Raw genomic sequence first — 26,909 nt, 5'->3', positions numbered from 1 at the left:
CTAGCTAAAATGAAACTCTATCTACGTTATTGAAATTTATTCTCAATAAAGACTGGAGAACTTTTCTTACCCAGCCCACGAGGATGGGACCAACATGTTCGGTGGAACCATCAGGCTTCCGAGCATCTCGAAGTTGACTAAGAAGCTCTGGTTAAAAAAAAAAAAAAAAAAAAAAAGACACACACAAAAAACCAAAAAACAAAAACAGAATGCTTATTTTGTTAGGCATTCAAATATGAACAAGACTGGAAGTAGATTGTGGGTTAATCACATTATTACATAATCATGACTTGTTGTAGGACAACTCAATTAAGGCTACAAGTCATGACTCATCCTGGGAACAAAATTATACCTTCGTGTAGAGGAATGAGAGAGTCCAGTGTTCCAAAGATTTGATTCAACTCTTGTTCTGTCATTATGGAGAGTTTCAGCATGGGGTCATGATAGGCCTGTACAAGAAGGGCAAGAGACAGAAGCAAACATTTAAGATCCGTAGAAGCAAGTGGTTAATGTAAATGGCGTCGGTGTCTGTGAGGCCCCACATTATAACAAAATATTTGGCTCTCTCCAGCAACTTCTTCCAGAACATTGCAGAGACAGCAGATGGGTGTGGCCAGACCAGATGAGAATCCAGGATTGCCTTGAGCTGTTTGTGGTTGTTGATAAACCAAAGCAGATTTTTTAAAAAGCTTTTTTATTCTAGTATATCATACATCTAGGCAAGGGCACAAATCCTAAGTACAGAGCTGATCTGAGTTGTATAATGTTTTAAAATTTAACGTTTTAAAATTTAACGTATTGGAGATCTTGTAGCTTGAAAAACTCCAAATTTATACAGCATTTGTTACTAGTAGGTTCTTTTTCAATGAGTCCATATTTAAACTAAGTAAAGGAAGAAAGGAAAAAGAAAAGTGATTGCATCCTTTATGACTGTTCCAAAGCCAAAAGACCAAAATCTCTGTCAATTTTATCTTCTCTTATTAACGGTAATTTTTAAAAAAGATTTTATTTATTTGACAGAGACAGAGAGACAGTGAGTGAGAGAACACAAGCAGGGGGAGTGAGAGAGTGAGAGGCAGGCTTCCGCTGAGCAGGGGGTTCAATGTGGGACTCGATCCCAGCGCCCTGGGATCATGACCAGAGCCGAAGGCAGACACTTAACGACTGAGGCACCCAGGCGCGCCTATTAATGATACTTGTACAAGAACACACAATTATACCCAGGTCGCTGGTAATAGAGTACAAAGACTCAGAGGGCACAGTCCCTGCCTCCACGTAGATTTATAAAGCTAATCGGGAAATAAGAAAAACACGTGGATAATTAGATATATACGTTTTTAAAATCTCAAGACTAAAAACACAAGGGATGTCACATAGCAGCAAAAACTGATCCAATTACAACTGCTTAGAGGTGAGAGAATTACAGTTGTAGTGGTCCAAGGAGATTTAAGAAGAGCTGTCTGGCTGGCATGCCTGGGATGGAGAAGGAGGCATAAGTGCTGGTGCAGAATGAACTGAGATCTGAGCTAGTTCCTGGAGGACAGCTGGATATGGACGGTTGAAGGAAAGGAAGGGTTTCCAAGAGGGTAGAACCACCGTAAGCAAAAGGATGGCAGTAAAACATCCTTACGGTGCTCAGCTTTGGGGAATCTTGATACAGGAAGGAGGAGCTGAACAAATGCACAGCAAGATGTCTTACAGAGTTAAATGCCTTTTTGTCATCTCCATCTTCCTCCTCCTCCAGCCCTGTCTAAAAACTCAGTTTCTTGGCTGTGTCCAAGCAAAGTGCGGATGGCCATCTCCTGGGACTGCTACAGACAGGACTTCATATCAGCAGGAATCTGGACTAAGGACACTTGAAAGAAGGGACTAAGGACTCTTTCCAACCTTCTAATTCTTTTTTTTTTTTTTAAGATTTTATTTATTTATTTGACAGAAAGAGAGACAGTAAGAGAGGGAACATAAGCAGGGGGAGTGGGAGAGGAGGAAGTAGGCTTCCCTCTGAGCAGGGAGTCCAACGCAGGATTCGATCCCAGGACCCTGGGATCATGACCTGAGCCGAAGGCAGATGCTTACTGACTGAGCCACTCAGGCGTCCCAAACCTTGTGATTCTTTAAAGGGGGCTGCGAATATCAGATGAAGAGGTCTGGATTTCAGCCTTTGGGGGGTGAGGGGGTGGGGTCACTGGGACGGAAAGGTTTTGAGGAAAAAGTTTATTGTCCAGACAGCACAGGTTACAAAGCATGGGTTTCTTCTCCCTTCCTGCACACAGTGTGATTAAAACACAAGTTCTATATAAAAGACCGCACGTCACATGATAGTATGCAGTTGCCTCGCTTGACCACTTTCTCTACTTAGGAGATTCAAGTGACTTTATTTCTAAGACACCATTCCTGTTTCAGATGTCTGCACGCTCTCTCCCATGGGTTAGGAGGCTCTCTAGGAGAGACAATGAAATATAGGGAAAGCCAGGCCACTCTCTATGAACACTTCCTGACTAAACTCAAGTATCCTTTGAGGTGCATTAGAGACATGCACAGGAGAAGCCCCGCAGCTACCAGGTCTAGAGAACCTTCTTGTTTTTTTGTTTTGTTTTGTTTTGTTTTTTGAGAACCTTCTTGTGTTGAGCCATTTCCCCACTACTTGGTTTGTGCAGATTCTTCTCAATTGTTGATGACCTGTCTCGGTCATAAAAAGAATGCTCATAAGGCATAATCTCAAAATTGTGAAATTACTCATGAGGAAAAAAAAAGAAAAAAGAAGGTGGCCCAAATGACCACTGGTTTCAAATTCACCTTTTTTGCCAATTTCAAGTCCTCTATCAAGTCTTCTTCTCCTTGGGAAAGCTCAAAGATTGCCTGCAAGCAAAGACAGAACACGTTCACTGAACACTCCACTTATGAGCCCAAATTCAAACAGTGCTGGTTCTGTTGCTCAAAGTCCCAGATCTACTCATTTCTTAAGCATTTTTAAAGGATTCTTTAAGAAGTTAAATTAACCTGCAGCAAATGTGTCTAAGTAGCTAAAACCTATAAAGGAAGAATTTTGCAAAACTTCTGTATAACATACTCACCAATTTATGGGAGAAAGGGGTTCCACATATGTTTCCAACCCAGTAAGTCATCTTTCATGTTACAGAACTTGGGTGCAGCCAAACAAGAGGGAAGTATTTTAGGCAAAATAATGACAGTGGGAGTCTGGGTCTCTCATGTGTGCAGCAACCATCACAAATGATTTCAGGTCTGTTCTCAGTGATGGTCGTGGCAGTATTATGAATTGGGCCATCACAATTTGTCTTTGTTCTACTCAACAGAAGGTGAATCTTAGCAGAAAGCTTTATTCTTATCAGCCACTTGTCTTGAGGCTGGAATTGCAGGAAGAATCCAATATTTTATCACTCTAAATGTCTGGTGAAGTTAATTCATTCTAAATTACTTCTCGGCCCTACACAGTACAATAAATAAAATTATAGGTGCCAGCTGTGTGTAAGAGTGTGTAAATGGACCGTTTCTAATTTGGCTCTATTAAACCATCATAATTTAAGAGCCATGATGTGCAGAATACTCTTTCACTCTTTCATCTGGGAGTCTAAACTGTTGGCAAATATTGTTAAAGGCCTCTATGTTTAGTCCTTTAATAGTAGTGATGGTTTGGGGACTCCTACATTTCTTTCAGACTAAAGGGAAGAAGTGAGCAGGCCGGAGAGCACCTTCCATCTCGGGGGTGGATGGAGTATAAGACAAGGAGTTTGCTCTCAGGTAATGCAGATGGAGGCAGAACACCGTGCTGGAGGCCAGTGCATGGTAAGTCCTCCCCAGGCCCAGTAAAGCCTCCATATCATGCTCACCTGGCGTTCTATTTTGTTGAACTAATCATTCATTCATTCACTCATTTGTTTTTTTTCCCTTTTATTTGACACAGAGAGAGAAACCGAGAGAGGGAACATAAGCAGGGGGAGTGGGAGAGGGAGAAGCAGACTCCCCACTGAGCAGGGAGCCTGATGCGGGTCTCAGTCCCAGGACCCTGGGATCATGACCCGAGCCGAAGGCAGACACCCCATGACTAAACCACCCACGCGCCCCGTTGAACCTTTTATTATGAAATAATTACATACTCACAGGAGAAGTTGTAAACATAGAACAGCAAGGTCCTCTGCCCCTTCTACTCACCTTCCAGAACTATAGAACGTTATCAAAACCAGGAAATGGATTGGCTCAATACACTGACTAGACTTTACTTAGACCTTCCTCAGATTTCCTTGTACATCTGTTTTACTAGAGTTTACTTGAATAGGTCTAATGGTCCAACTGACCAAATGTGGTCCCCAGGAAAGGAAAACCATAGAACCCCATACTGGGAAACATCACCGTCAGATGTCTATTGTGGGGCAGCACAGTGTCACCATGAAGACCATGGGCTCTGGAGTAGGGCAGGACCTGGGTTCAAATTGCAGCTCTGTAACTTTCTAGATGGGTGAACTTGTATTCACTGTAGCTTAATAATCTCCCAATCTGCAGAACCAGTCCCTCCCTCTTTCCTTCCCTCCCACTGCCAGATCACACTAGTTATATGCAATCAGTTAGCACTTGGAAAAACACAAGAAAGCACAAAGTGGAAAATTTTAATGTACCCATAATACCATCTTATTAACTATTGTTAGGGTTTCACCATATTTCTTCACAGATTTTTTTTCAGTGTGTGTATTATTTTAAAATGCTTTATTATTTCTTTTAAATAGGTAATGCATTAACACAGATCAAAATTTATAGTGCACAAAGGGGCACATGGTGACAATTTTCTTTCTTACCTCTATCTAGCCACCCAGTTCCTTCCCAGGAAGCAACAATATTACCAGTTCCTTGCAAATCCTTCTAGAAATACATTTTGATTCTACAAGCAAATATGTGCACCTACACACATATATTCATTTTTCTTTGTTCTTTCACATAGATGGTAAAAGGACATAATATACCCTATTTTGTGCCTTGCCTCACCCACTTAAGCCATACATGCCTATCAGCCCCTCTTGCTATTGCTACATTGTATTCCATGTGTATCTAATAGATATTCATTATTCAGCCAGTTCCTGGCAATAGAAGTTCAGGCTCTTTCCAGCACTATACACAAGCACTACAAGCATTAGTGTGATGAATAAGCTTACATATTTATCTTTTCTTCTGTGTTAAGTGTGTCTGGAAGACAGATTCCTAGAAGGGAATTGCTGAGCCCAAACCTAGAAACTTGTCAAGTATTCCTTTTGCCAATGTCAGGTTTTCCACAAAAATAGATGTTCCAAGGGTTTCACCAGATAATGCACTAGATGTGCTTTGGCACAGCCTGGCATTTGACAAGTTTCTATAGAGGGTAATAAGACCGTAGTCATTTAGAGCTATTGATACAGAAAACTGACAAGTCATGAAATGAGCTGCATTCCCTAGATATGTTCTCCACAAAACTGAGTCAAAGTTTCATCAACTATTTTAAAATATTCCAGAAGTTGCTATCAAAATATAACTCAAGTGATTATTTTTGTGAGCTCCGAGATGCTAAATAGACACTTCCTGATTCATTTTCTTTGTAAATTCAGATTTTCACATTAGTTTCTTTTTAAAGCAGGGGCCACCCACCCAGCTGGATGCTGGGTTCTCAGTTCCTTACAAGGCATGACAGCTCTGTTTGTCCTCCTACAAATGCAACGAAGAACTGACTGGGAGCTTGTAGTATAGACACAGTTTGGCTCTCGCCTGTAGCACACTTCGTTCCAGACACAGGGCCAACTCCTGGGTCCCGAGCCTACCTCCTGACGTTTGATTTCCTTGGACGGAAGCATCTGATTGACGCACACATCAAAGGTCTCACTCCACAGCTTGCTGTCTCTCCGCTTCGTGCTTGAGGAGGCGGCATTTCTGGACCAGGGTCGGGGGGCGAGGATGTCAGGACGGCTCTCACTGCGGAAGCTGATAGAACGCTAAACAATGAGAAAAACAAACCATCACGGGGGCTGTGTCAGGACTTGGGTGGATCGTTACAGCAGCTTCCTGTCACTGACAGAACATAAATCAGATACTCACAAGAAAGAGAGGGCAATGCCACAAGGCCTTTTGGGAAGTGGGGTATTTGCTTGCACCTACGTGCTAAGGGAATTGGGCAAAGGGGCTGCGTTCCCACATGTCCTGGGAGTATCCGTTCTGTAAGACCTGGACACAGCACAGAAACAGCCACAAAGGCAGCTCTCAGAGAAGCCACAGGATCCACTTGTTTCCAGTGGACAGCCCCCTTCTTCAGAAGAGCAAGGGTTAACAGCAGGGGATGTCCTTTACATCTGGCCTGTCCTCCCACTCTCCTCCTTCATGGAGGAACAGAAGCCTGCTGTCCTTGGGTATCCCACTTGGTGCACAGTTTGGGTGGGATGCCCCAGACCTGACCAGTCAGAATCATCCTCCACCCTCGTTCAGGGATGGGCTCCTGATTTTCCAAAATGTGCTAAGCGGTTCATGGGAGAATGAGCGGAGGGGTCTTTACTCCTTTAGTATTGTGAACTCGAGATAAAATAAGCAGGAATTTCTTGCGGCAGCTCTCTCTTGTCATGTGGATAAGTCTATTTAGTATTCAAGGAGAATAAAAGGACACACAGCATGAAGGACAGAGGGAGAGAGACCGATGGAGGGAGGGAGCAAGCTTTACCCACACTGTTTAAGGCCCTGGATCCCACTGTGCATGAAGCCAGAAAGAGCCACTCTTAGATTAAGGGGCCAGTACATTCCCCCTTCCGGGTTTACATTAACCTCAGTTGGGATTCTGTCGATTTGAAAAGTACCAACTAATACGTATATTAAATACCATCTTGACGGCAAATGATGCCTGTCCCTAAGGTATTTTCTTTTTTTCCAAAGAGGCTCTGGTAGACTTTGGGATGGTCTGACTACCCGAAGTCCACTCTTGTGGCTGAAACATGCTATCACAGGGCCTTCACATGACGAATACAAATGATCCAGAAGAAAGCTAAGTGCATCATCTTTAGCCTTCAACCTAGATTTCAACACTCTTATTGGGAACTTTGCCAAAGCAGTAAGATGGTGTTGTGCTCAAAACCACATTCTAATTTAGTAAGACATGGCTGTGGCCACATATCTATGGCCTTCAGAAGTTCCAACTCCTTAGTTTGGCATAGAAGGCCTCTTGTAATCTGACCACAATCTATATATCTAGAATCACCTCCTGCCACTCACCTGTGAGCCCTCTGTTCTCCAGCCCTACTAGGCAATCTGCCACTTTCTAAAAGCCTCATGCTTTGCCATCCCTCTGTACTATCTTTAAGCCCTCTTCTTTTCCTGGGAAGCTTTTCTTTCATTTACTAGCTGGCTAACTCCTAAGTGTCCTCAGGATATAACTCAAACTTCTCTAAGAAACCTTCACCACTTTCCCAGAGCAATTTGTACATATCTCTGATATAGCATTGATCACATTTTATTACACTTATTGGTCACCTGCTCTGACCTATAAACTTCCTGAGGGGAAGAACTGATTTTGCATGTGACATCTGAGCTGTCATCACTAAGATATTCTAAGGCAGCTTCCAAATATTTTGAGATTCAACAATAAAATTTAAGAAAGCAAAGAAAATTTTAAGGGAGCTATTGTTAAATAAGTTATAATTCATCTGCTTGATGTATATTATCTAGCCAATTGGACAATTCTGAGACCACTTTAACAGCTAAAAATCCCTCCTATGTAAGTTAAAATCAAAACTAAAATCAGCATATGAATACTGTTTCTAGTTATGAAAAAAAGGACACGAGCAAAGATATGAAAGGAATGCCAGAAAATTCTATTGTTTTTGCCTGATGACATGATAGGTGACCTTTTATATTTATTTATATTTATTTTATATTTATTTTATAAAATTTTTATAATTTAAGAGAAAATGAATAAATGAAAAATGTAAAAGAAATCTCCAAGGGGCTTCAAGGTATTATCACAACCCTCTTGAAGCAGGAAGTTAGCTGTTTGCAAGTAGCAACCTGAATTCCTCAGGCTTCCAAGAGCCCCTGGGCTCATCAGTGAGCTCATGATCATTGGACCAGCCCCCAATGCTGGTCAAGAAAGAACTTGCACCAAATACGTGGTTTACTAATGATATCTCACAAATCCTTGTGATCTCTTGAAAATAGGCCCTTATAAACAGTGACCAGACTAATGCTGCAGATCCTCGGCACTCAGAATCAATTAGCCACAGGCACGGAAAGGTCAAAACAAGCAAAGTGAGTCATCAGGTTACTCACTGATCTCAGTTTTTGGTTCTGATTACAGCCGGGGTGGGAATTAAAGAGCAGAACCAGAGGAAAACACAAAAATAAGATTCAAAATGAAAGACATTTTCCACTTTCACTGGAGAGACTCAACCGCCCACGTGGTAACAGTTTCAACCCCTGACCAACTTCAAATTCCCCCCTCCCCACCACCAATTCTCAAGTAACTTATGCTAACTTTAAATTTTCATACATTATAAAAGTATAAACATTTTTTATACATTACAAAAGTATATAAAACTAAGTACAAATTCCCCTGCTCTCCTGTCTACTTTCCAAAAGTAACTACTATTAAGCCTGTTCTAGATCTTTCCAGAACTTTTAAATGCCGTTTGCCTGCCAACAGTCACAGAAAAGTGTTTTCTCTCCTCACTCAACAGTATGTCTCTCCGTATTAGCACGTAAGACTCATTCTTCAAAAAAAATGATTTATAAGGGTAAATTTCACATAACATAATTAACCATTTTTGTGAACAATTTGGTGGTCTTCAGCACATTCACAATGTTGTGCAAACACCACCTCTGTGTACTTACAAAATATTTCCATCACCCCAAAATCTCTTTCTCTTTAATGAGTGCAGAGTTAGTATCCCATGGTCCAGATGGACCACATGGATTTAATCAACCTCCCACTGATGGACATTAAAATAGTTTCCAGTGCCTGGCTATTACAAAAAGTGCTTCAGTGAATATCCTTTATGTATTTGTGCTATTTTTATAAGGCAGATTCCTTAAGCAGAATTCCATGATCTAAGAAATATCTACATGTTAGCATTTGACATGCATTGCCAAATTTGCCAAATTGACCTCTAGACAGTCTGTTTCAAACTTTATTGTCCCCAGAAAGGTATGCGAATTACCTTTACCCACACTCTCATCAACAAGATAATATCATTAATCTAATAGGGAAAACCACTACAGCTGATCCTCAAAAAACATGGTTTTGAACTCTGAGAGTCCACTTACACGAAATTTTTTTTTTTTCAATAAATACAGCACAGGACTGTAAATGTATTTTCTCTTATGCTTTTAATAACATTTTCTTTTTTTACCAGGTTATGTTATTGTAAGAATACAGTATGTAATACTTATACAAAAGATGTGTTAGTTGGCTGTTTATGTTATGGGTAAGGCTTCTGGTTAACAGCAGGTTATTTAGTAGTTAATTTTTGGGGGAGTCAAAAGTTATATATGGGGGCACCTGGGTGGCTCAGTGGATTAAGCCTCTGCCTTTGGCTCAGGTCATGATCCCAGAGTCCTGGGATCGAGCCCTGAGTCGGGCTCTCTGCTTGGCGGGGAGCCTGCTTCCCCCCCCCCCCCCACCTCTCTGCTTGCCTCTCTGACTACTTGTGATCTCTGTCTGTCAAATAAATAAATAAAAATCTTAAAAAAAAAGTTATATATGGATCTTCATCTCTCCTCAGAGCGTGGGGGGTGGTGGTATCCCTAACCCTTGCATTATTCAAGGGTCAGCTGTACACCTTGACTTCAGTTTCATATTTGGAATGTAAGTCTGAACATATCTTTTTTTTAAGGAGCATAAAGTTTATTTTGTGACAGTAGAAATGACAAAAGTCATTGGTTATTTTAAACTTGATGACAACCAACAGAGTAATAACGCCCTCACATAGTGACTTTTTTGGTCACTAGAGTCTGCAGATTAAAATAAGATAATGTATGTGAAGCCTGGTGCACCAAAGATGTTCGGGAAAGGGTAATTCCCTTCTTCCAAAAATAGCTTTAAATTTATTTTGAATATGGAGACCAAGAGCCACTTAACAATGTTGACTCTTCTCTCTTTCTACTTAAAAAAAATTTTTTTTTAAATTAACATGTAATGTATTGTTTTGGGGGTATGGCTCTGTAATTCATCAGTCCTACAAAATTCACAGCACTCACCATAGCACATACCCTTCCCAGTAACCATCACCCAACAACCCATCCCTCCAAACCCCCCTCCCCTCCAGCAACCCTCAGTTTGTTTCCAGAGATTAAGAGTCTCTTATGGTTTGTCCCCCTTCTCTGGTTTCATCTTGTTTCATTTTTGTCCTCCCTTCCCCTATGATCAAGACTATTTCTATGTATTTCTTGAGAAATTAATTTCCCAGAGAACTGGAGATATTTTTCTGCTGCATTTTGGGGGGGAAAAAGAGAGAGGTGAGCTATACTAGGTGAGCTCTATTGTTAAGAATTCCTTGTTTGTGTTTTCTTAGTGAGTACTGGGCTTGGGAACAAAGGGTGAAGGGACTGGGCAAAGTTCACCACACACATCAGAGAGAGGCCTTTATGTGCCTGCCCACGCTTAGCACTTCTGATGAATTCTCTGATCCTCACAACCACCCGCAGGGGTCGGTGGGGAGGGGGGTGGGGGGTGTTTATTCCCACTTTACTCATGAGGAAACTGAGGCTCAGAGAGGTGAAGGCACTTGCTCAGGCAGGATTCAAAACTAGATCTATTTTGTTCCAAAGCCCTCCAGAATGAGGGCTGTACACCTGCTACCTATATGCCAATCATGCAGTGAGGTGAGGTTTCAGTGACATGGGCTGCAGCCTTCTAAGGGTTTAAGGCCAGTTATGGAGAGGGAGAGCATTTACTTATTTTTTAGGAACAATGACTGAGTGGCTCTTTGACCAATCAAATTTCAGATTCACCCCTTTAGTTAGGCTGGATTAAAAGAAATGTTTTATTTTTAACTCTACTTGGAAAGGGGAAGGATGCTGAAAAGAAGAATCCCAAAAATGCATAAAGAATGCTGATCAGGTGTGAGGCCCGCAGCTGGCTAGCCCTGAGGACAGCTCATAGCCAACCAGGCCCAACCCATGGACAGGTACTCAAGACCATACACCATGGCCAACACCTCTACCGCTCCTCAGTACAACTGCGCACAATTAGATGAGAGCATTGGAGCTGGGGAAGGAACATGTGATTTCTGCTAGGAGAAAAACCCCAAAGAAGAGGATGCCTGAGGGAGGAGAATATCTATGTCCCTTCCAGTGCCCATCCCCCTCCTCCTGCTTTATTTTCCTGTATTTTCACCATGGGCTGTGTGATGTCATTTACTAGTTTCTGACATGTCTGTTTCCTCCCAATAGAGGGTAATCTCCTGGAAGGCAAGGTTATCTATCTGTTCTGTTCACTATTGGACTTATTAGCAACTGAAACATAGAAGAAGCTCAACAATTTTGCTTAATGAGTGAATGCCATGCTTGTATGTGCTGGGTATGGTGAGGGGGGCTTTAGAACCTTGTATACTCAAAAAGTAAGGATTGCTAGCCCTGTTTTACAGAGGAGGAAACTGGAGGCTCAGAAAGGGTAACATTTCACTGAAGCTGCACTGAATGCAGCTAATGAACGGTGCTCCAGAATTTAGACCCAGGTCAATGGTGAACTCAGAATGACGGTACAGGTCTGGTCTATTTCAGCCCCCCCCCCCCGCCCCCACCATCGTCCCAGGCCCCTGCTGACAATTTTAACCAATATCCTATCCTGCTTCCCCTACTGTAAGAGTCAGAGTGTGGTAGGAAGCATGTGCCCAAATACATGACTTTCAGGCTACTTCTCAGTCCATAACAGAGCTTCTAAACATTGCCTCCAGTAACATTTTGGACCAGAAAATTCTTTGTTGTGAGAAACTATCCTGTATCTTGCAGGATGTTTAGCAGGATGTTTATCACTAGCCCTTAGATGCCAGTAGTGCCCCCATCCCAGTTGCAACAACCAAAACACCTCCATTGCTGAATGTCCCCTGCGGTGAGAAACACCAGTCCATGGTGGCTAGGATAGACCCAGCCTTAGGAGAGATGGCATAAAAACAGAAACATGTACCTCGATCCCTCTGGGTATGGGGAATGAAAAATGTTCCAGGACAAGCAAGAGTTTCCATGAGGGAAACCAGCTTAGCAAATGAGTCAAAAACCTAAAGCTCATAATTACTGGCAGCTAAAATAACAACAGCCATAATAAGCACAGATAATGCAGATTTTGGAAATGGGTGCTTGTGTTTATGCCTGAGCTGGGTATGTGGAAAAGATGCTGCAGGTGCAAAGGGGACTGTCTGTCAGGTGGGAAAAGAGGGACCCTCTACATGTGTCAGAGGAAATGTAAACCCAGCAGGTGAGGCATGATGGAACAGATTTAATTTGTTAATGCCGCCTGTTCAGTGGGGCGCTCCCTCGCCCTTTTCCAAAAACAGAAGGTTCTCTACAGCTAAAGATAACACGCTCCAATAAAGAGAGTTCAAACTAGGGAAATTATCTGCAGTTACCATTGCTATTGTTCAGCAGATGGTTTATTATTAAATGGACTGGAGGTTAGGGTGGGACTGTCAGAGGAAAATGGGTTTCTATGTTGCTACTACAATGGGTTAAACCAAAATGCACAGTAGTTATGGCTGGGATTGGAAAATGTTCTTGAAGAGCATCTTGGAGGAGTCTCTTACGGAAGGCTTGATGAGAGCCATTAACTTAAATGGAGTAATAACACTTCTCAGGTCTGTGGCTTCCATTACTTTTGGCCCTCCCACTCGTCTTGGGAGAGGCAACAGGACAAGTTCTTGCATTTTTGCCCTCTTTAATAGATTAGAAATCTGAGTGACAGGAGATTTAGCGACTGGCCCAAGGTAAGTGTGGGAATAGGAACTAAATCTAGTCTTTTGACTAGAACATGGATCTCGGCTGAGAACACAGGCTTTGGAGTAAAACAGACATGGCTTGAAGTCATCTCGGTAGCTAAGGGACCTTGGGAAGTTAATCACTCTGGATCTCAGTTTCCTTTTCTTTCTTTTTTTTTTTTTTTTCATTTCTTTCCATCTAGATTTCATTTTTTAAAAGATTTTATTTATTTATTTGACAGAAGGGAGAGAGATTACAAGTAGGCAAAGCAGCAGGCAGAGAGAGAGGGGGAAGCAGTCTCCCCGCTGAGCAGAGAGCCCCCAGTATGGGAGCTCAATCCCAGGACCCTGGGATCATGACCTAAGCCAAAGGCAAAGGCTTAACCCACTGAGCCACGCAGGTGCCCATGGATCTCGGTTTCCTTAACTGTGTGTGTTTTCTAAAAAATATTTTATTTATTCATTCATCTATTTATTTATTTAGAGAGCATGTGCACACAAGTGGGGGAGGGGCAGAAGGAGAGAGAGAATCTTAGGCAGGCATCATGCCCACTGAGAGCCTGATGTGGGGTTCGATCTCAGGACCCAAGATCATGACTCGAGCTAAAACCAAGAGTCAGACACTTAATGGAAAGAACCACCCGGGCACTCCTTCAGTCTCCTTATCTATAAAAGGACATAGTAATGAGTACTTCACAAAGTTGCAGCAGGGATTACATAAGATAAAATATGCCCAGGGTGGGGTGCCTGGATGGCTCAGTGGGTTGGGCCTCTGCCTTCAGCTCGGGTCTTGGTCTCAGGGTCCTGGGATCGAGCCCCACATCGGGCTCTCTGCTTGGTGGGGGGGGGGGTCTGCTTCCCCCTCTCCCTCTGACTGCCTCTCTGCCTACTTGTGATCTCCCTCTCTGTCAAATAAATAAATAAAATCTTAAAAAAAAATATGTCCAGGGCTTAGCCAAGTGCCTGGTATGTGGGCAATGAGCAATAGATGTTACTTATCAGTGTTACCATACCATTGACAGCACTGCCACCATTTCTGCTGGTTTGTATGTTTTCATTCATTAGCAAACAGCAGACATATCTTTCAATTACTTGGACCAAATGTCTCCTTCGGGACGTCCATTAGGATAACTGATAGGAGAAGAAAACCTTCAGCAGCACAGTGTTGCTTATAAAAGCAAAAGATATAGAAAGAGCCTAAAGTGGCCAATAGGGAATAGTTAAATAAATGACAGTGTAATAATAAAATGGAATGTTATGTATTTGTTAAAAACATTCTTTTAAGAGAAACTTAATGATAATGGGCAAGTCTCGCATGTAGCGTTAAGAAAAGAAAGATCCCTGTTTAAAATACATGTTAATAGATGTTACCCCTAGATGGTGGGCTACGGATGTTCTTATTTTCATCTCCATACTTCTCTATATTTATTTTCCAGATTTTCCATAAGAGATATTAACTAAGAGAAAATGAAATCAGTAGACAAATGTGCAAGACCATGAACATGGAGTTTGAAGTGATGCTATAAATATAAAATCGTATTTGGATTTGGTTCAGAATAATGTATATTAAAAACATGGTCAAAAGGCACCCAATCACTTCACAATTAAAAAATAACAACAACAACAACAACAACCCCACAGACCCAGGGCAAAAAAATCAAACCCCATAGATCCTGTAGCTGAGAGAGATTCTGAGTAGAACGAATGAAAAGCTGAAGAAAATATTTGGTTCAGGTGCGGGGAAAATATTATACAATTTTCTTAGTGCTAAACAAAATTTAGGAAGCCTTCCAGAGGCTTGGGACCGCAGCCCAACCTCTTCATTAGGCACCGTAAACCAGCTTTTGGACAATAATGTTAATGACACAATATTCCACGAGCTGAAATGGAAATGATGACTCTCCCTGCCACGTAGGCAAACAAAGAGTAAGGAACAACAGTGCAGCGTGATGCTTTACACCAAAAGTCTGGCCATCATTTTTAGAGCCTGGCAAACTGCAGGCTTTATTATGACCAGCTGACTTTTTTGCAGAAGCCAACCCCAGGAGAGGTGCCGTGAAAACCCTGCAGGACCCCAGCTCCTGCACTTACTGGCTGTGTGACTTGGGGCACATATTTTGACCTTCAGGTTCTTCCCCTATAAAGTGGAGCTAAATCCTACCTTCCCATTCTTAGGGAAAAGATGAAATGAAGCCGTGAATATAAAGTACCCTGCACAGAACTTGGCTCATTGTAAATACTCAATTACTGGAAGCTGTTATTCCTAAATAAAAAAAGACAAGCTTTGAATTACAGTAGTCAACTATGACAGTGGTCTAACTATTACTTCAGGAATAGTAAAGATCAACAGAATGTAAGGAGTTCCTCTTGATGTGGACTACAGGTCCCTTCCTAGCTATACCCTTACCTCCCAGACTGTAAGGCAATGGGATTTCTGGTTGCTTCCTCCAACACACACACACACACACACACACACATCCAAGCTTATTTCCATATCTACCAAATTACTTAGGATCAAAGACATTTTGTTAGTTATAGAAAGTGTATGATCTTGGACCAAGAGACAAAGTTTGAGGCCCTTGGAGAAGAAAATCGTGGTTTTGAGCACATGGGAATTAAGCACATGGGCTTGGGTACTCTTCCTATTTAATTCTCAAACTAGATGGCATCAGTCTTCTCACGCTCCTTCCTCAAACCTGAAACGCCTTCTTTCCCTTCCCCTCATCAGCTTTGGGCCATTCCAGGCCCAACACAAATCCTTCCACACTTGCCAGGTGGCCTTCCCTTACCCATACCTCCAGCCCCCACAATCCGGCCACTACTAGCTCCCTGTCTCTAGTATCTTTTATCATGTAAGATTTTAAAATCTTATACATTTTTTATTTGGTTGCAAAGATAATACATAATTATTTTAAAAATTCAAGCATGATCGAAATATATAATGCAAAAAATAAAAGTCAATAGACCCAGCCTGTTTATTCATTCTCTACTGATTTGTAATTCTTACATAATAGGGGGGAAAAAAAGGGAGAACATAAGACAGAAAACAAAAGAACTGTCAAAGTCTCTTATACTTGTATTCCCAAGAGATAAGCACTATGAAGAATTTGATGATATTCCTAGTTTCCTGTCCATATACTGTAATGGATGCATATTATTGATTGGGATACAATGGTTTTAAATTTCCTTTTTATTTTTTTTTTTTTTTTACTTGCTGATATATCTTAGACAAGTTTAAGTAGATTTAATCCTTCTCAAGCGTAGGCGCTGTCTCCTGATTACCTCCCCCAACAAGTCTAGAGCAGACCAAATAACACAGTAGATATAATGAATAATAAATGGAGAACACTAATGTATCCCATTTTCTGCTGCATCTCAGTGAAATGAAATACTCTGCAGATCTAAGGGCTCAGAAATGGAACAGTGAGAGACTGTGGTTACCAGAAACCCTTCCTAAACCACAATAATCCTTTCTGAGGAGATACAAAGGGGAGAGGGCAGATACTCTTTTGTGAAGTAGCCCAGTTAGATAATATTACTAGGTGGCCACCCACTGCCGGTTCCTGGAGAGCCCCTAGGAAGAGCAATGGCCAACTTTACTAGTAATAAATACAATAATAATAGTAACTGTCAATTTCTGAGCATATCCTAAGTCACATGTAGTGCTAGCCATACCAAGAAAAGTAAGAGACAACCTTGTTCTGTGTGGAAAGTCAAGGGACCCCCAGGAAGGGCTGTCCTGTGAAGATGTCCCAGCAGGCGAAAAATGGTGAGAAAAGAGAGGGGAAAATGTGCCTATGAGTCTAGAATTAGGATGTGAGAACACAGAGGAGCAATTCTGCCCAAGACAGGTATACACCACAAAGAGAGGCCTGACTCTAGAGACATCAGATGCCTTGAATTTATATCATTTGACCAGAATTCCACTTCTGGGAATATCATTGAAGGAAAGGAAGGAATACAGACACACATAAGATTTGCAATCAGGATGTTTAAAGCAGGATATAATGGTAGAAAATGGAAATAATTTAAATGTTCAACAAAAGAGGAGTGAATAATCAATACCTGGTATATTCTTTTGATGAAATACTGTATGAATTCATTAAGAACTGGGCTTGTGAAAAATACTTAATGACATGAAAGTATATTCTCATACCATAAGGTTATTTTATACAGTTAAGACAAAACATGTTAAAAGATAGTATCTATATAAAAATAGTATATACATATATACATATGATTAGGACTTAGCCTAAAAAAAATAACACATGCAGGTATCCTGTAAAAGAGAAGATTGTCTGAGTATACACCAAAATGTTAATAAAAGATATTTAACAATGGGGAGATGGGTTACAAGTGACTTTTACTCCCTTTTCTGTGTTTCTATTTTTCAATTTTATTTTTATTTTCTTTAGATGTTATTTATTTGACAGAGAGAGACAGTGAGAGAGGGAACACAAGCAGGGGGAGTGGGAGAGGGAGAAGCAGGTTTCCCAACAAGCAGGGAGCCCGTTGCAGGGCTTGATCCCAGGATTTTGGGATCATGACCTGAGCTGAAGGCAGATGCTTAACGACTGAGCCATCCAGGCGCCCCTGTTTTTCCAATTTTAAAAAGATGCTCTATAATCAGAAAAGAAAGCACATTTGGAAAGTACTTTAAAAAAAATAGGACAAATGTCTTCAAAAGACATTCAACACATAGTTATCCGATAATATAAAAAATATTCACAGCCTAAATAATCATTAATAGGAGACTGGTTATGTAAAATAAGTCACATCAACACACTGGAATGATAGATACTTGGTCCACTAAGATCATATTTTCCAAGAATAACTTGGAAAAGTGATATAATACTTCCCTTAAGCCATAACAAAATTCTGATCCAGCTAAATGACAATGAAAAGATGCAAATAAAAGAGATGGAAGAAACCAGGCAAAATGCAAAATACAAAAAAAAAAAAAAAAAAGACATAACTCAAGACAAAAAGCATTAAAAGAAATGAAGAGGGTGACTGAACCTTAATGAAAGGTACAACTCCCCCCAAGAGGCTGTAACAATGATTAGAGGAACATTTACATATGCCTAACTGCATAGCTTGGAAATATGTGAAGCCAAGACCAATAGAAACGCCAAGAGAAACTGACCATTCATGGTCCCCGTGGGAGATTTCAATCCAAGAGTGAACAGATCACACAAAGATAGGCTGGGTACACTGTGAGTAACCCAAATGAGGCTCAGAGTATGTACGTTATGTAGATATACCTAGAATAACACTGGAAGGAAATTATTAAAATACTAACAGAGGTTGTTTTGCAGTGGAATCTTTTCTCTTTCTCCCTTTTGGTATTTTTCCATAATGAACCTATACTTTTTTTTTTTAATTTATTTTTTATTTTTTTTACTTAACAGACAGAGATCACAAGTAGGCAGAAAGGCAGTCAGAGAGACAGGAGGAAGCAGGCTCCCTGCTGAGCAGAGAGCCTGATGTGGGGCTCGATCCCAGGACCCTGAGATTATGACCTGAGCTGAAGGCAGAGGCTTTAACCCACTGAGCCACCCAGGCGCCCCAAACCTATACCTTTATAATGGAAAAGAAATGAAGCTCATATTCGGAGAGAACGCAAGGCTCGACCACAGTGCCGTGAACACAGCATTCCACAGCACACACAGGCCCCAGTGCTGGATGGAGCTCAAATGCGTCTGCCAGCTATGCAGGGAGAGGCAGGTCTCAGCAACCAACCCATGGCGAGCTCACTGTCCTCACTGCACAGGAGGGGTGCACGCGGGCCCCTTTTGGAGCTGGACCACGTTTTCCTCTCAGGCAGGCCATTGAGGAGATTTTTAGGCCCACAGGGATGCAGACATCTGCGGTCCAGTCTATCAGCAGCACTCACTTCCCGGTCAGACAGACAGAAGGACAGGCAGACAGCTGTCCCTCTCCCACTTCCACGAATGCTGTCTTTGTGCTGACACCCGAGCCTCCAGTCTATACGGGGCACAGGGGAGCCAAGAGAGAACAAGTTCTGCCATGTCTTGTTGAACCGTTGCTGCAAGGACCACTCACATATGTGGCTGGGGTTTTAACCTTTTTTGGAAAAGCTGCTAGCCCCAAGCTGTCCTCATATCCTTCTGGGCTAACCTGGGGTCACCTGAGAAGCCAGAGGAAGGATAACTAAGTGCTCCATGATTGATTTAAGTATTGTGTTTGGGTGTTTGGGCCTAAGTCATCTTTCTTCTATAATAAAAGGAATCCAACCTCAGACATAACTGGACACTGAAAGGGATATATATGTCTCTATGAGGCCAGGTGCCAGGGACAAGGGATACTGTGACAGAACCAAGCTGCTCGATCACAGCCCTGAGTTGTTTCTGGGAATAGAAGAGGCATATATAATAAACACCTATGAGTGAAGAATGAATGCTGAGCGGCTTGGGGCAGCCCCTACCCCACTCTCCTTGTTCTTTTTCCTCCCCTTTTGGAACAGGCACCAAGACCATGGCACACAAAATGGAAGAGGATGTGAGGACAGCCCACGGAGTATCCCTTTGGGGCCTCCTGCTTCCCCTCCTCCTCCCTGCTGCTCAGATCACAGTAGCACCCAATCCCATTCTAGCTGGAGAGGGAAACAATAAAGTCATTGGGCAGTTACTGAGATGCAGGCTGGAAATAATTCTGCAAAACGGGCTTTGCATGCGCCAAGGTGACCACCAGGGAGATATCTGGGGGTCAAGACAGCCTTCTCTGTGCTTTGCAGATCATCCTGCAAACATGGCTGTCAAACTCTGCCCACAAAGGCATATTTCCATTCACTGCCCCCCACCACCAAGGTCGCACTCACAACATAAGACACTGCTCATGTTCTCTCTGTGTCCACGTGCACAACCATTATGAATAACCATTCTGCTTCTGCCTCCTTGTTTCTGTCCCATAAATGGAGCCTGGAGTGAGCTATTCATCATGATATTTGAAAAAAGTAAATTAAAAAGTTATTTTGCCAAAAAAAAAATCTTTGAAGTTTTAGAAACCAATTTCCACATGTCAGATCCCTCCGTCAGGTCTGGCTTTCTCATCCTTGTTTGGCCTCAGTCTGTTGGATTTCAGACATGACTTGATTTCTTTCTGTCCCACTCTCTAGGTCAATGCAAGTTTTCAAGCTGCCCAAATATTTCCTGAAGTCTTTCCTGTGTAGGATCTGTGTAGGGCAGAGACAGGAGAGGAGGAATATAGACCGCCTGGGAAGCCAAAGGAAAGGTTTTGAAGGTATGACAAAGGAGGAGCTTACGGCCACATACAGTCAGGTCTGGGCTGTAGTGGGAGGCATAGACCAAGTTGTCTCCAGACCAGGGAGCATAAACATGGAGTCTACAGGCCAGACAAAGTGATGACAGTGGGTCAAGGGGTCAGGTGTTGGAAGGACAATTGGGAGAGGAGGGGACATCTGTAGGTGACAACTGGCTGGCTACCCAGGTCCAGCTCATGATTGCCATGTGGCAACATGGGCCTAAGACTTTCAATTCTTTAAAAGAAACCAGAATTAGGAATTCTTTTTTTTTCCTTTAAAAAAAGATTTTATTTATTTATTTATTTATTTAGCTAGCACATATGAGCAGGGGGGTAGGCAGAGGGAGAGGGAGAATCCCAAGCAGGCTCTAAACCTAGCACAGAGCCCGATATGGGGCTCAATCACAACCCTGAGATCATGACCTGAGCTGAAATTAAGAGTCAGACGCTCAACTGACCGAGCCACCCACGTGCCTCTGGAATTTCAAATCTGTATATGGATTATTTGGATTTGTATATGTTCGCTCAAAACACTATCCAGCCAGACAAAACACAATTTGAGGGCCAAATGTGGCTATGAATCTACCAGCAGGCACCTCTGTCCAGGATATAAGTAACATGAGGGCGGGATATAGAGTCTCGTGAATGATGAGGGCCCACTCAAGGCTTACAGAATGGGTGAGGGCCTTCCCAGGGAAGAGGGCCAACTGTCCTAGGCGAGCCAACAGGAAGACATGGCTGGCAGCATGGAGGTGTCATAGTCAAAGGAGGAAATAACCATAGAGTGAACTTGAGCCCCAGCCACTGGGATGGAAAGGGTGAAATGGCAGTAGACAGGCTAAAGAATTTTCAAAAAGCAGAACTCAGCGAAAGACCAGATGTGCAGGACTAGGGCAGTGATGAATCTTCGGGGGAAAGTCTGTGATGAACTTGGCCAGAGGGCCTAGGGACTGGTCGTGGGGGAGAGAAGGTAAACACATTTCTCTTCGCTAGCTTCAAAGCCCTTTATCTGGCTCCCCAAGACAATCTTACTTCTTTTCCTTCTCCATTCTCCCACAAAGGGGATCAGGGGATAAGCAAGGGCCCAGAGGCCCAAACACCGAGAGAAAGAGAGCCAAATCTATAGCTAATTACGTGATGAGGTATTCCTTCAGAAGAAACTAAAGAGAGCTAACAGAGGAATGGACAGGGCAAGGACGAAGCACCAAAGAAGGAGAGCATCCATAGGGAGATGGGGAGAACAGCCTGGGCTATGCAGAATCATGGCACATTGGCTGAATGGTCCAGAAGCAATGGCAGGAACGGGTGAGGGAGACCTGAAATAGTTCTCAAATCATAGATCTTCATAGCATAGGACATGCCTTGAGTTCTGGTCCACAATTTTCTTAATAACTCGGAAAGCCAAGAAAAAAATACTGCTAAGCAGAAGTATTCAGGACAAGTAAGAAAGGCAGACTCGAGACCATTCTCAGCTAAACAAAGGAAGCCTTTTTGTGGCATGGCTTTTGTTGGCTTCAGTCTGCAAGAGGATTTTTATGATTATCAAATTCGGGCCAAGGCTTAGATAAATTTCAATATTCACCTTAAAAGATAAATTTTATTGGGAGTTTAAGGAACAATTATAGCAATTTGTTTACCTAAGAATTATTATAGTAGCTAATATCTACTACTTAGCCAACTAATCAGTAAATTAGTGATTGCTAACAAAGGGCTTAATATAGTTTTGTTAGCAATATAGCCCTTTAAATGCACTATCTTATAAATACTAAGGACTTCATTTCTTAAAAAAGACTTTTTAAAAAAAAATATTTTATTTATTTATTTGACAGAGAGAGATAAAGCAAGCACAAGGATCTTCTCACCGAGCAGGGAGCCCAATGTGGAATGTGATCCCAGGGCCCTGGGATCATGACCTGAACGGAAGGCAGACCCTTAACCAACTGAGCCACCCAGGCGTCCCAATACTAACGACTTTAAATGCATTATCTTACAAATCTTTACAATGATTCTACTCTAAAGAAACTGGTGGTATTACCCCCAATTTACCCATTAGGAATAAAAGCAAGACCTAGAGATGTTAAGTCACCTGCCCAAGGTAACAAAGTCTCTGAGCAACAGAGCCAAGGCCAGAAATAAGGTACCTGCACCACAGGGCCTTTGCTCTAAGCCAGGAGTTGGGAAACATCTTCTGTAAAGGGGCCAGATAGTAAATATTTGGGGCCTTGTGTGCAATATGGTCTCTGCCATAACTTCTCGACTGTGCCATTGCAGAGCAAAAGCAACCAGAGTCTGGTACATAATATTCAGGCATGCCTGTTTCCCAACAAATCTTTACTTATGGACACTGAAATTAGAATTTCATATAATTTTCAAGTGTTAGGAAATATTGTTCCTCTTTTGACTTTTGCCCTATCTTATTTAAAAAATTTTGTTTTAAAGATTTTATTTGTTTATTTGCCAGAAAGAGAGACCACAAGCAGAGGGAGCGATAGGCAGAGGGAGAGGGAGAAGCAGGCTCCCTGCTAAGCAAGGAGCCCTATGCAGGGCTCCATCCCAGGACTCAGGGATCATGACCTGAGCCGAAGGCAGACACTTAACCGCCTGAGCCACCCAGGTGCCTCTGCCCAAGTCATTTTGAAAGGAAAAGCCATTCTCAGCTTGTGCACCATAAGAAAACAGGGGGCAGGCTGACGTTTTCTCTGCATGCTGTAGTCTGCGGGCCCTGGTCTGAGCACTAGGCTCTCCTACCCTCCAGCTCATGTCACCCACCGGTTCTCTTAGGAGGCCCATAGGTATTTTAGGACTAAACGTGTGAGTGTGCATACGGATGGGGTACAGGACTCCGAGGAAAGACCCAACAGAGATGATTCCTCAAGTCAGCCCTGAAAAGACCCCTTCTGATCCCAGTTTACAACTTAAAAACACACCTTTCTTCCTTTCAGTTCCCTCCTTTGCTCTCTTCTGCTGAAATAAGCCCTGATTCAGATCTCAGGGGAGGTTCTGGGGAAGAGCAGCAATGACCCCTCCCACACAACACAGTTTTCTGCAAACCCAAGCCCGCCGTGTCCTTCTTACCTGCAGGGTTTGGCTGAAGCGCTTTAATGGTGTGGCCTTCACGGGAGGGATGAGGTTTGCTAGTGATGTCACTCTGGAAAGGGGCTTGACCCGTTTATTACTAGGCTCCTAGAGGGTTAAAAAACAAAAACAAAACAAAACAAAAAACAAAACAAAACAAACAAAAAAGGGAAGGAAAATGTCAAGGTTAATTACGGACAACAAGACTCTACCCAGTCCTACTCCACGAGCTACTCCTACCGAACTATGGGATATAACCAGTGCCCCATCGTAGGAGACAACTTGGCTCAGGAGCCAGAAAGGGGAAAGGGCAGGAAACATTAACAGAAGCAGCCTCTGGGCAGACAGCAAATAGGTATGGTCTGTTCCCTACCCTTCACCCCCCTATATCTGCCCTCTTTTAATTCAGAAGCTTGCACTTCGAATCATTCTCCCCAATGCCTCCCTTAAGAGAAAAGCTGCCTCAGATTTCCCATCCAGTGACCTTGTTAGGCAGTTGTGTTTTGATGCTTTGGTTTCATCTTTTTAAAAACCTTTTCTCCACCTTGCCTGAAGCCACTCTCCAAATTTCTTTTATGCAATGGGGCTTTTCTAAAGCATAAGGAATGTTTGTTTGTTTTTCAGTTCATTAAATTAAAAAAAATTTTAAAGGAAGTTCTTCTATTACTGGGCTCTTTGAAAAAATCACCTTTGTATCTACAGAATACTTGAAGCGCACCTATGAATACTTATAAATAACAACCAGCAAGAGAAAATGTACAGAGAGAAAATCCTACTGTGCACATCTGTTTTTAGAATTCATATACCCACAAGTTTTGAAAATCCTCTCCACGTAAAACATTTGCAAATCTGCAAGTTACCCCAAACCAAGTGAATGGGTGAGAGGGCGCCTACCCATTCCAATGTCCTTGCAGAGGAGAATTACATAAAAACAATAGGCTACGGGAAAGAGGGACGTGACAGACAAAACATTTTACAGAGACAAAGAGAACAATTACCCTTGCCTTCCTAAGCTCCATCTGACCTGCAGTAGATGCTGGACAGCGCATGAAGACACCAAATTTTGATGGAAAAAGCCAAACTTGCCAATTGCTGTGGCGAACCTCAACCATTTCCAGAGGAAGCCTCAAGATGCTCATCTTTCTTTTTCAGCCATTGCTTTCAAAGTTTTGAGGGTTAAGCCAGAACTTCAGATTCTCCAGGACATCCCTGCAAGGTGTTTTAAACATAGTACGTGCTTGGAAAAAATCTTGCCTGAATTTGGAATTCTGCAGAGAAACTCTCATGTCATTTTGTGCCCTTGCCAATCTCAGATGTCAGAAGCCCTCTTGGAAATAGACCCGATCTTTCTGGCATTTCGGTAGAAAAATTAAAAGACTAAAGGGAAAAAAGTACAAAACAATTCCACAATGTTGCCAGGATTGACTTCATGATTTCTCGAAGCAGTGGAAGACTTTCCCAAGACACAGAATGAATCCGGGCTGCCGGGGACCTCTCCAGCTTCTTGGCATGCTGAGTGGAACAGACAGTAGGAAACTCTCCGAACACTGGGGAGGCTTGGTTCCAAAAGGCAAGGGATTAATCTCTCAATATGAGAGACCTCAAGACATCACATTACTATTATTGAAATGCTGAAGAGAAAGCTCCAATAGCACTTCTGCTTCCAGGTGACACTGACCTTCAGGACGCTCCAGGTCCACTGCCTGACTCCTGAGCATCTGTGCCCAGAGGAGGATTTTTTAAATATTTTTTTTACGTCAGAGCTGCATCACTGGCATGTTAAATACACACACACACACACACACACACACACACACACACACCCCCTCTTGAGCATCCCCTGAATTTCTCGAAATAGCTCCTGCTTTGGACTGGAAATGCCAGCGTTGTGATATCACCACCTTTGGTGATACAAACTGCATTGCAGTAAATGAGGAGGGGAGGGATTTCACGGGGCAGCAGGAGTTGGTCTCAGATGATCCTGCAGGCACCTCAGAGCCCGGAGACTCCCAGGTCTCTTGTTTTTTTGAATGGCTCACGGTGCTGGATCACAGATTCTGTATCAGAATGGGGAAGCTGAAGGGCAAATGCCAACAGGGTTCTTTTGCTTTTTTAAAAAGGAGCAGGGAGCATTGCACGCTTGGCAGGATGGGGGAAGATTCAGTTCTGTTCCACTTGCTGTGTCATCTTTTCTGGGGTTCTGCTGACTTTGCTGCCCATTTTATATGACCCAGTCGATGGGTGTTTACACAGCTACAAGATCTACGCACAATGCAAATGCCAGCCCCTCTGCACGCTGTGTGCAGTGGCGCTACATGAGATTGTAATTAAAACTCCTTTCTTATGGGATTGCCCATTTGGAAGTAAACAGCAGGCTGCTCTCTGGCAATTGGACATTCCCAAGTAACGAACAACTGAACCAGAAACCACTGTTGCATGATTTAGTGCTGTGATCCAGCAACGCAGGCAGGTGCAATTTCAAAACCAGAACATTTACAGGTTATTGGATCTGTGGAGGAGGCTTTATGCCTGACCCAGTATGAATTATGGTGTTCTCCTTAAGCGCTTCAGTGAGACTAGGAGATTTAAAAAATTCTTGGCCTAATTTGATTTTTCTTTTCCATTTACTCAGTATGTCTCCAGCTACATTTTATTGCTATCTAAAAAGAGCCCTTGGGAAAAATGTTTCCAGATTCTAGTTAAATAGCTCTACTGAAAACTAGCAAATGCAATTCCAAGGATGCTTTGGGGCTTTCCAGAGAGATGACAGAACACAACCTGCAGAAGTTTCCTAGTCCAATAACTCAGCTGCCAGACCAAGGTGGGCAAGGTCAATGCTAAACCCAGAAACAAGATACCCTATTTCAAGCACAGACACCACCCCCACCATGCAATTTTAAGACAGGACAGGAGGGCATCTCACTCCAAAGGTTAAAAAACAGAAAAAAGATAAAGGCATTGAGTATTGTGTGTAGGCAGTATTGTCTGCATAACAAAGTTTTGTTTAATCTTTTCTAGGCCTCATAGGTTTTTTGTTTTTCTTGTCTTATTGCACTAGCTAGGACCACCTGTATATTATTGATTATAGCCTGAGAGGGCAGGTATTCTAGTGTAGTTCTTGATTCTCAAGTGATTATTACGAAGAGTTCATCATTATGACTTGTGTTTGCTGAAAGCATGGAAGAGATACCTTAATCAAGTAGAGAAAATTCCACTCTATGTTAAGTTTTCTGTGAATTTTTACCATGAATGAATATTCACTTTTATCAAATGTTTTCCTGTTATCTCTTCAGAGGACAAGGAAAGGGAAGAAAAGAAGGAAGAGGTGGCAAGAAGGGAAGGAGGCAGTGAAGAGTCCTGGAGGTCACATATTTTCATAAATGAATTGGTACAGCAATTTAAAACATCTTTTGTACTTGTATTACAAACAAAGGGGAAGAAGGCACTCCATGCCATTTTATTTTTAATGTGAGATTTAATTTTTTTTTAATTTTATTTATTTATTTGGGAGGGAAGCAGACTCCCTGCCGAGCAGGAAGCCTTACGCAAGGCTTGATCCCGGGACCCTGGGATCATGACCAGAGCCACAGGCGGACGCTTACCCAACTGAGCCACCCAGGTGCCCCTAAT

General features: G+C 42.4%; 1 protein-coding gene across 9 annotated transcripts in view; it reads right to left on the bottom strand.

Annotated features, from left to right (window-relative positions):
* Positions 1-26,909, bottom strand: part of ARHGEF3 (Rho guanine nucleotide exchange factor 3) — a 320,183-nt gene that overhangs the window by 22,604 nt on the left and 270,670 nt on the right. For 8 of the 9 annotated variants that reach the window (XM_047691555.1, XM_047691585.1, XM_047691574.1 and 5 more), the window contains 5 exons: positions 23,280-23,387; positions 5,799-5,969; positions 2,797-2,859; positions 353-449; positions 71-147 (listed from right to left, as the gene is read on the bottom strand). In XM_047691555.1, coding sequence (XP_047547511.1) covers positions 71-147; positions 353-449; positions 2,797-2,859; positions 5,799-5,969; positions 23,280-23,387 — 516 coding nt within the window. Of the gene's footprint in view, positions 1-70; positions 148-352; positions 450-2,796; positions 2,860-5,798; positions 5,970-23,279; positions 23,388-24,277; positions 24,407-26,909 lie in introns of those variants that run through there. The other variant, XM_047691592.1, reaches the window with a different exon arrangement.

Source organism: Lutra lutra, chromosome 1, assembly GCF_902655055.1.
Source record: "Lutra lutra chromosome 1, mLutLut1.2, whole genome shotgun sequence".
NCBI classification, from domain to species: domain Eukaryota; kingdom Metazoa; phylum Chordata; class Mammalia; order Carnivora; family Mustelidae; genus Lutra; species Lutra lutra.
The sequence above is the reverse complement of the archived record's forward strand: the minus strand, read 5'-3'. Positions and strand labels throughout refer to the sequence as shown.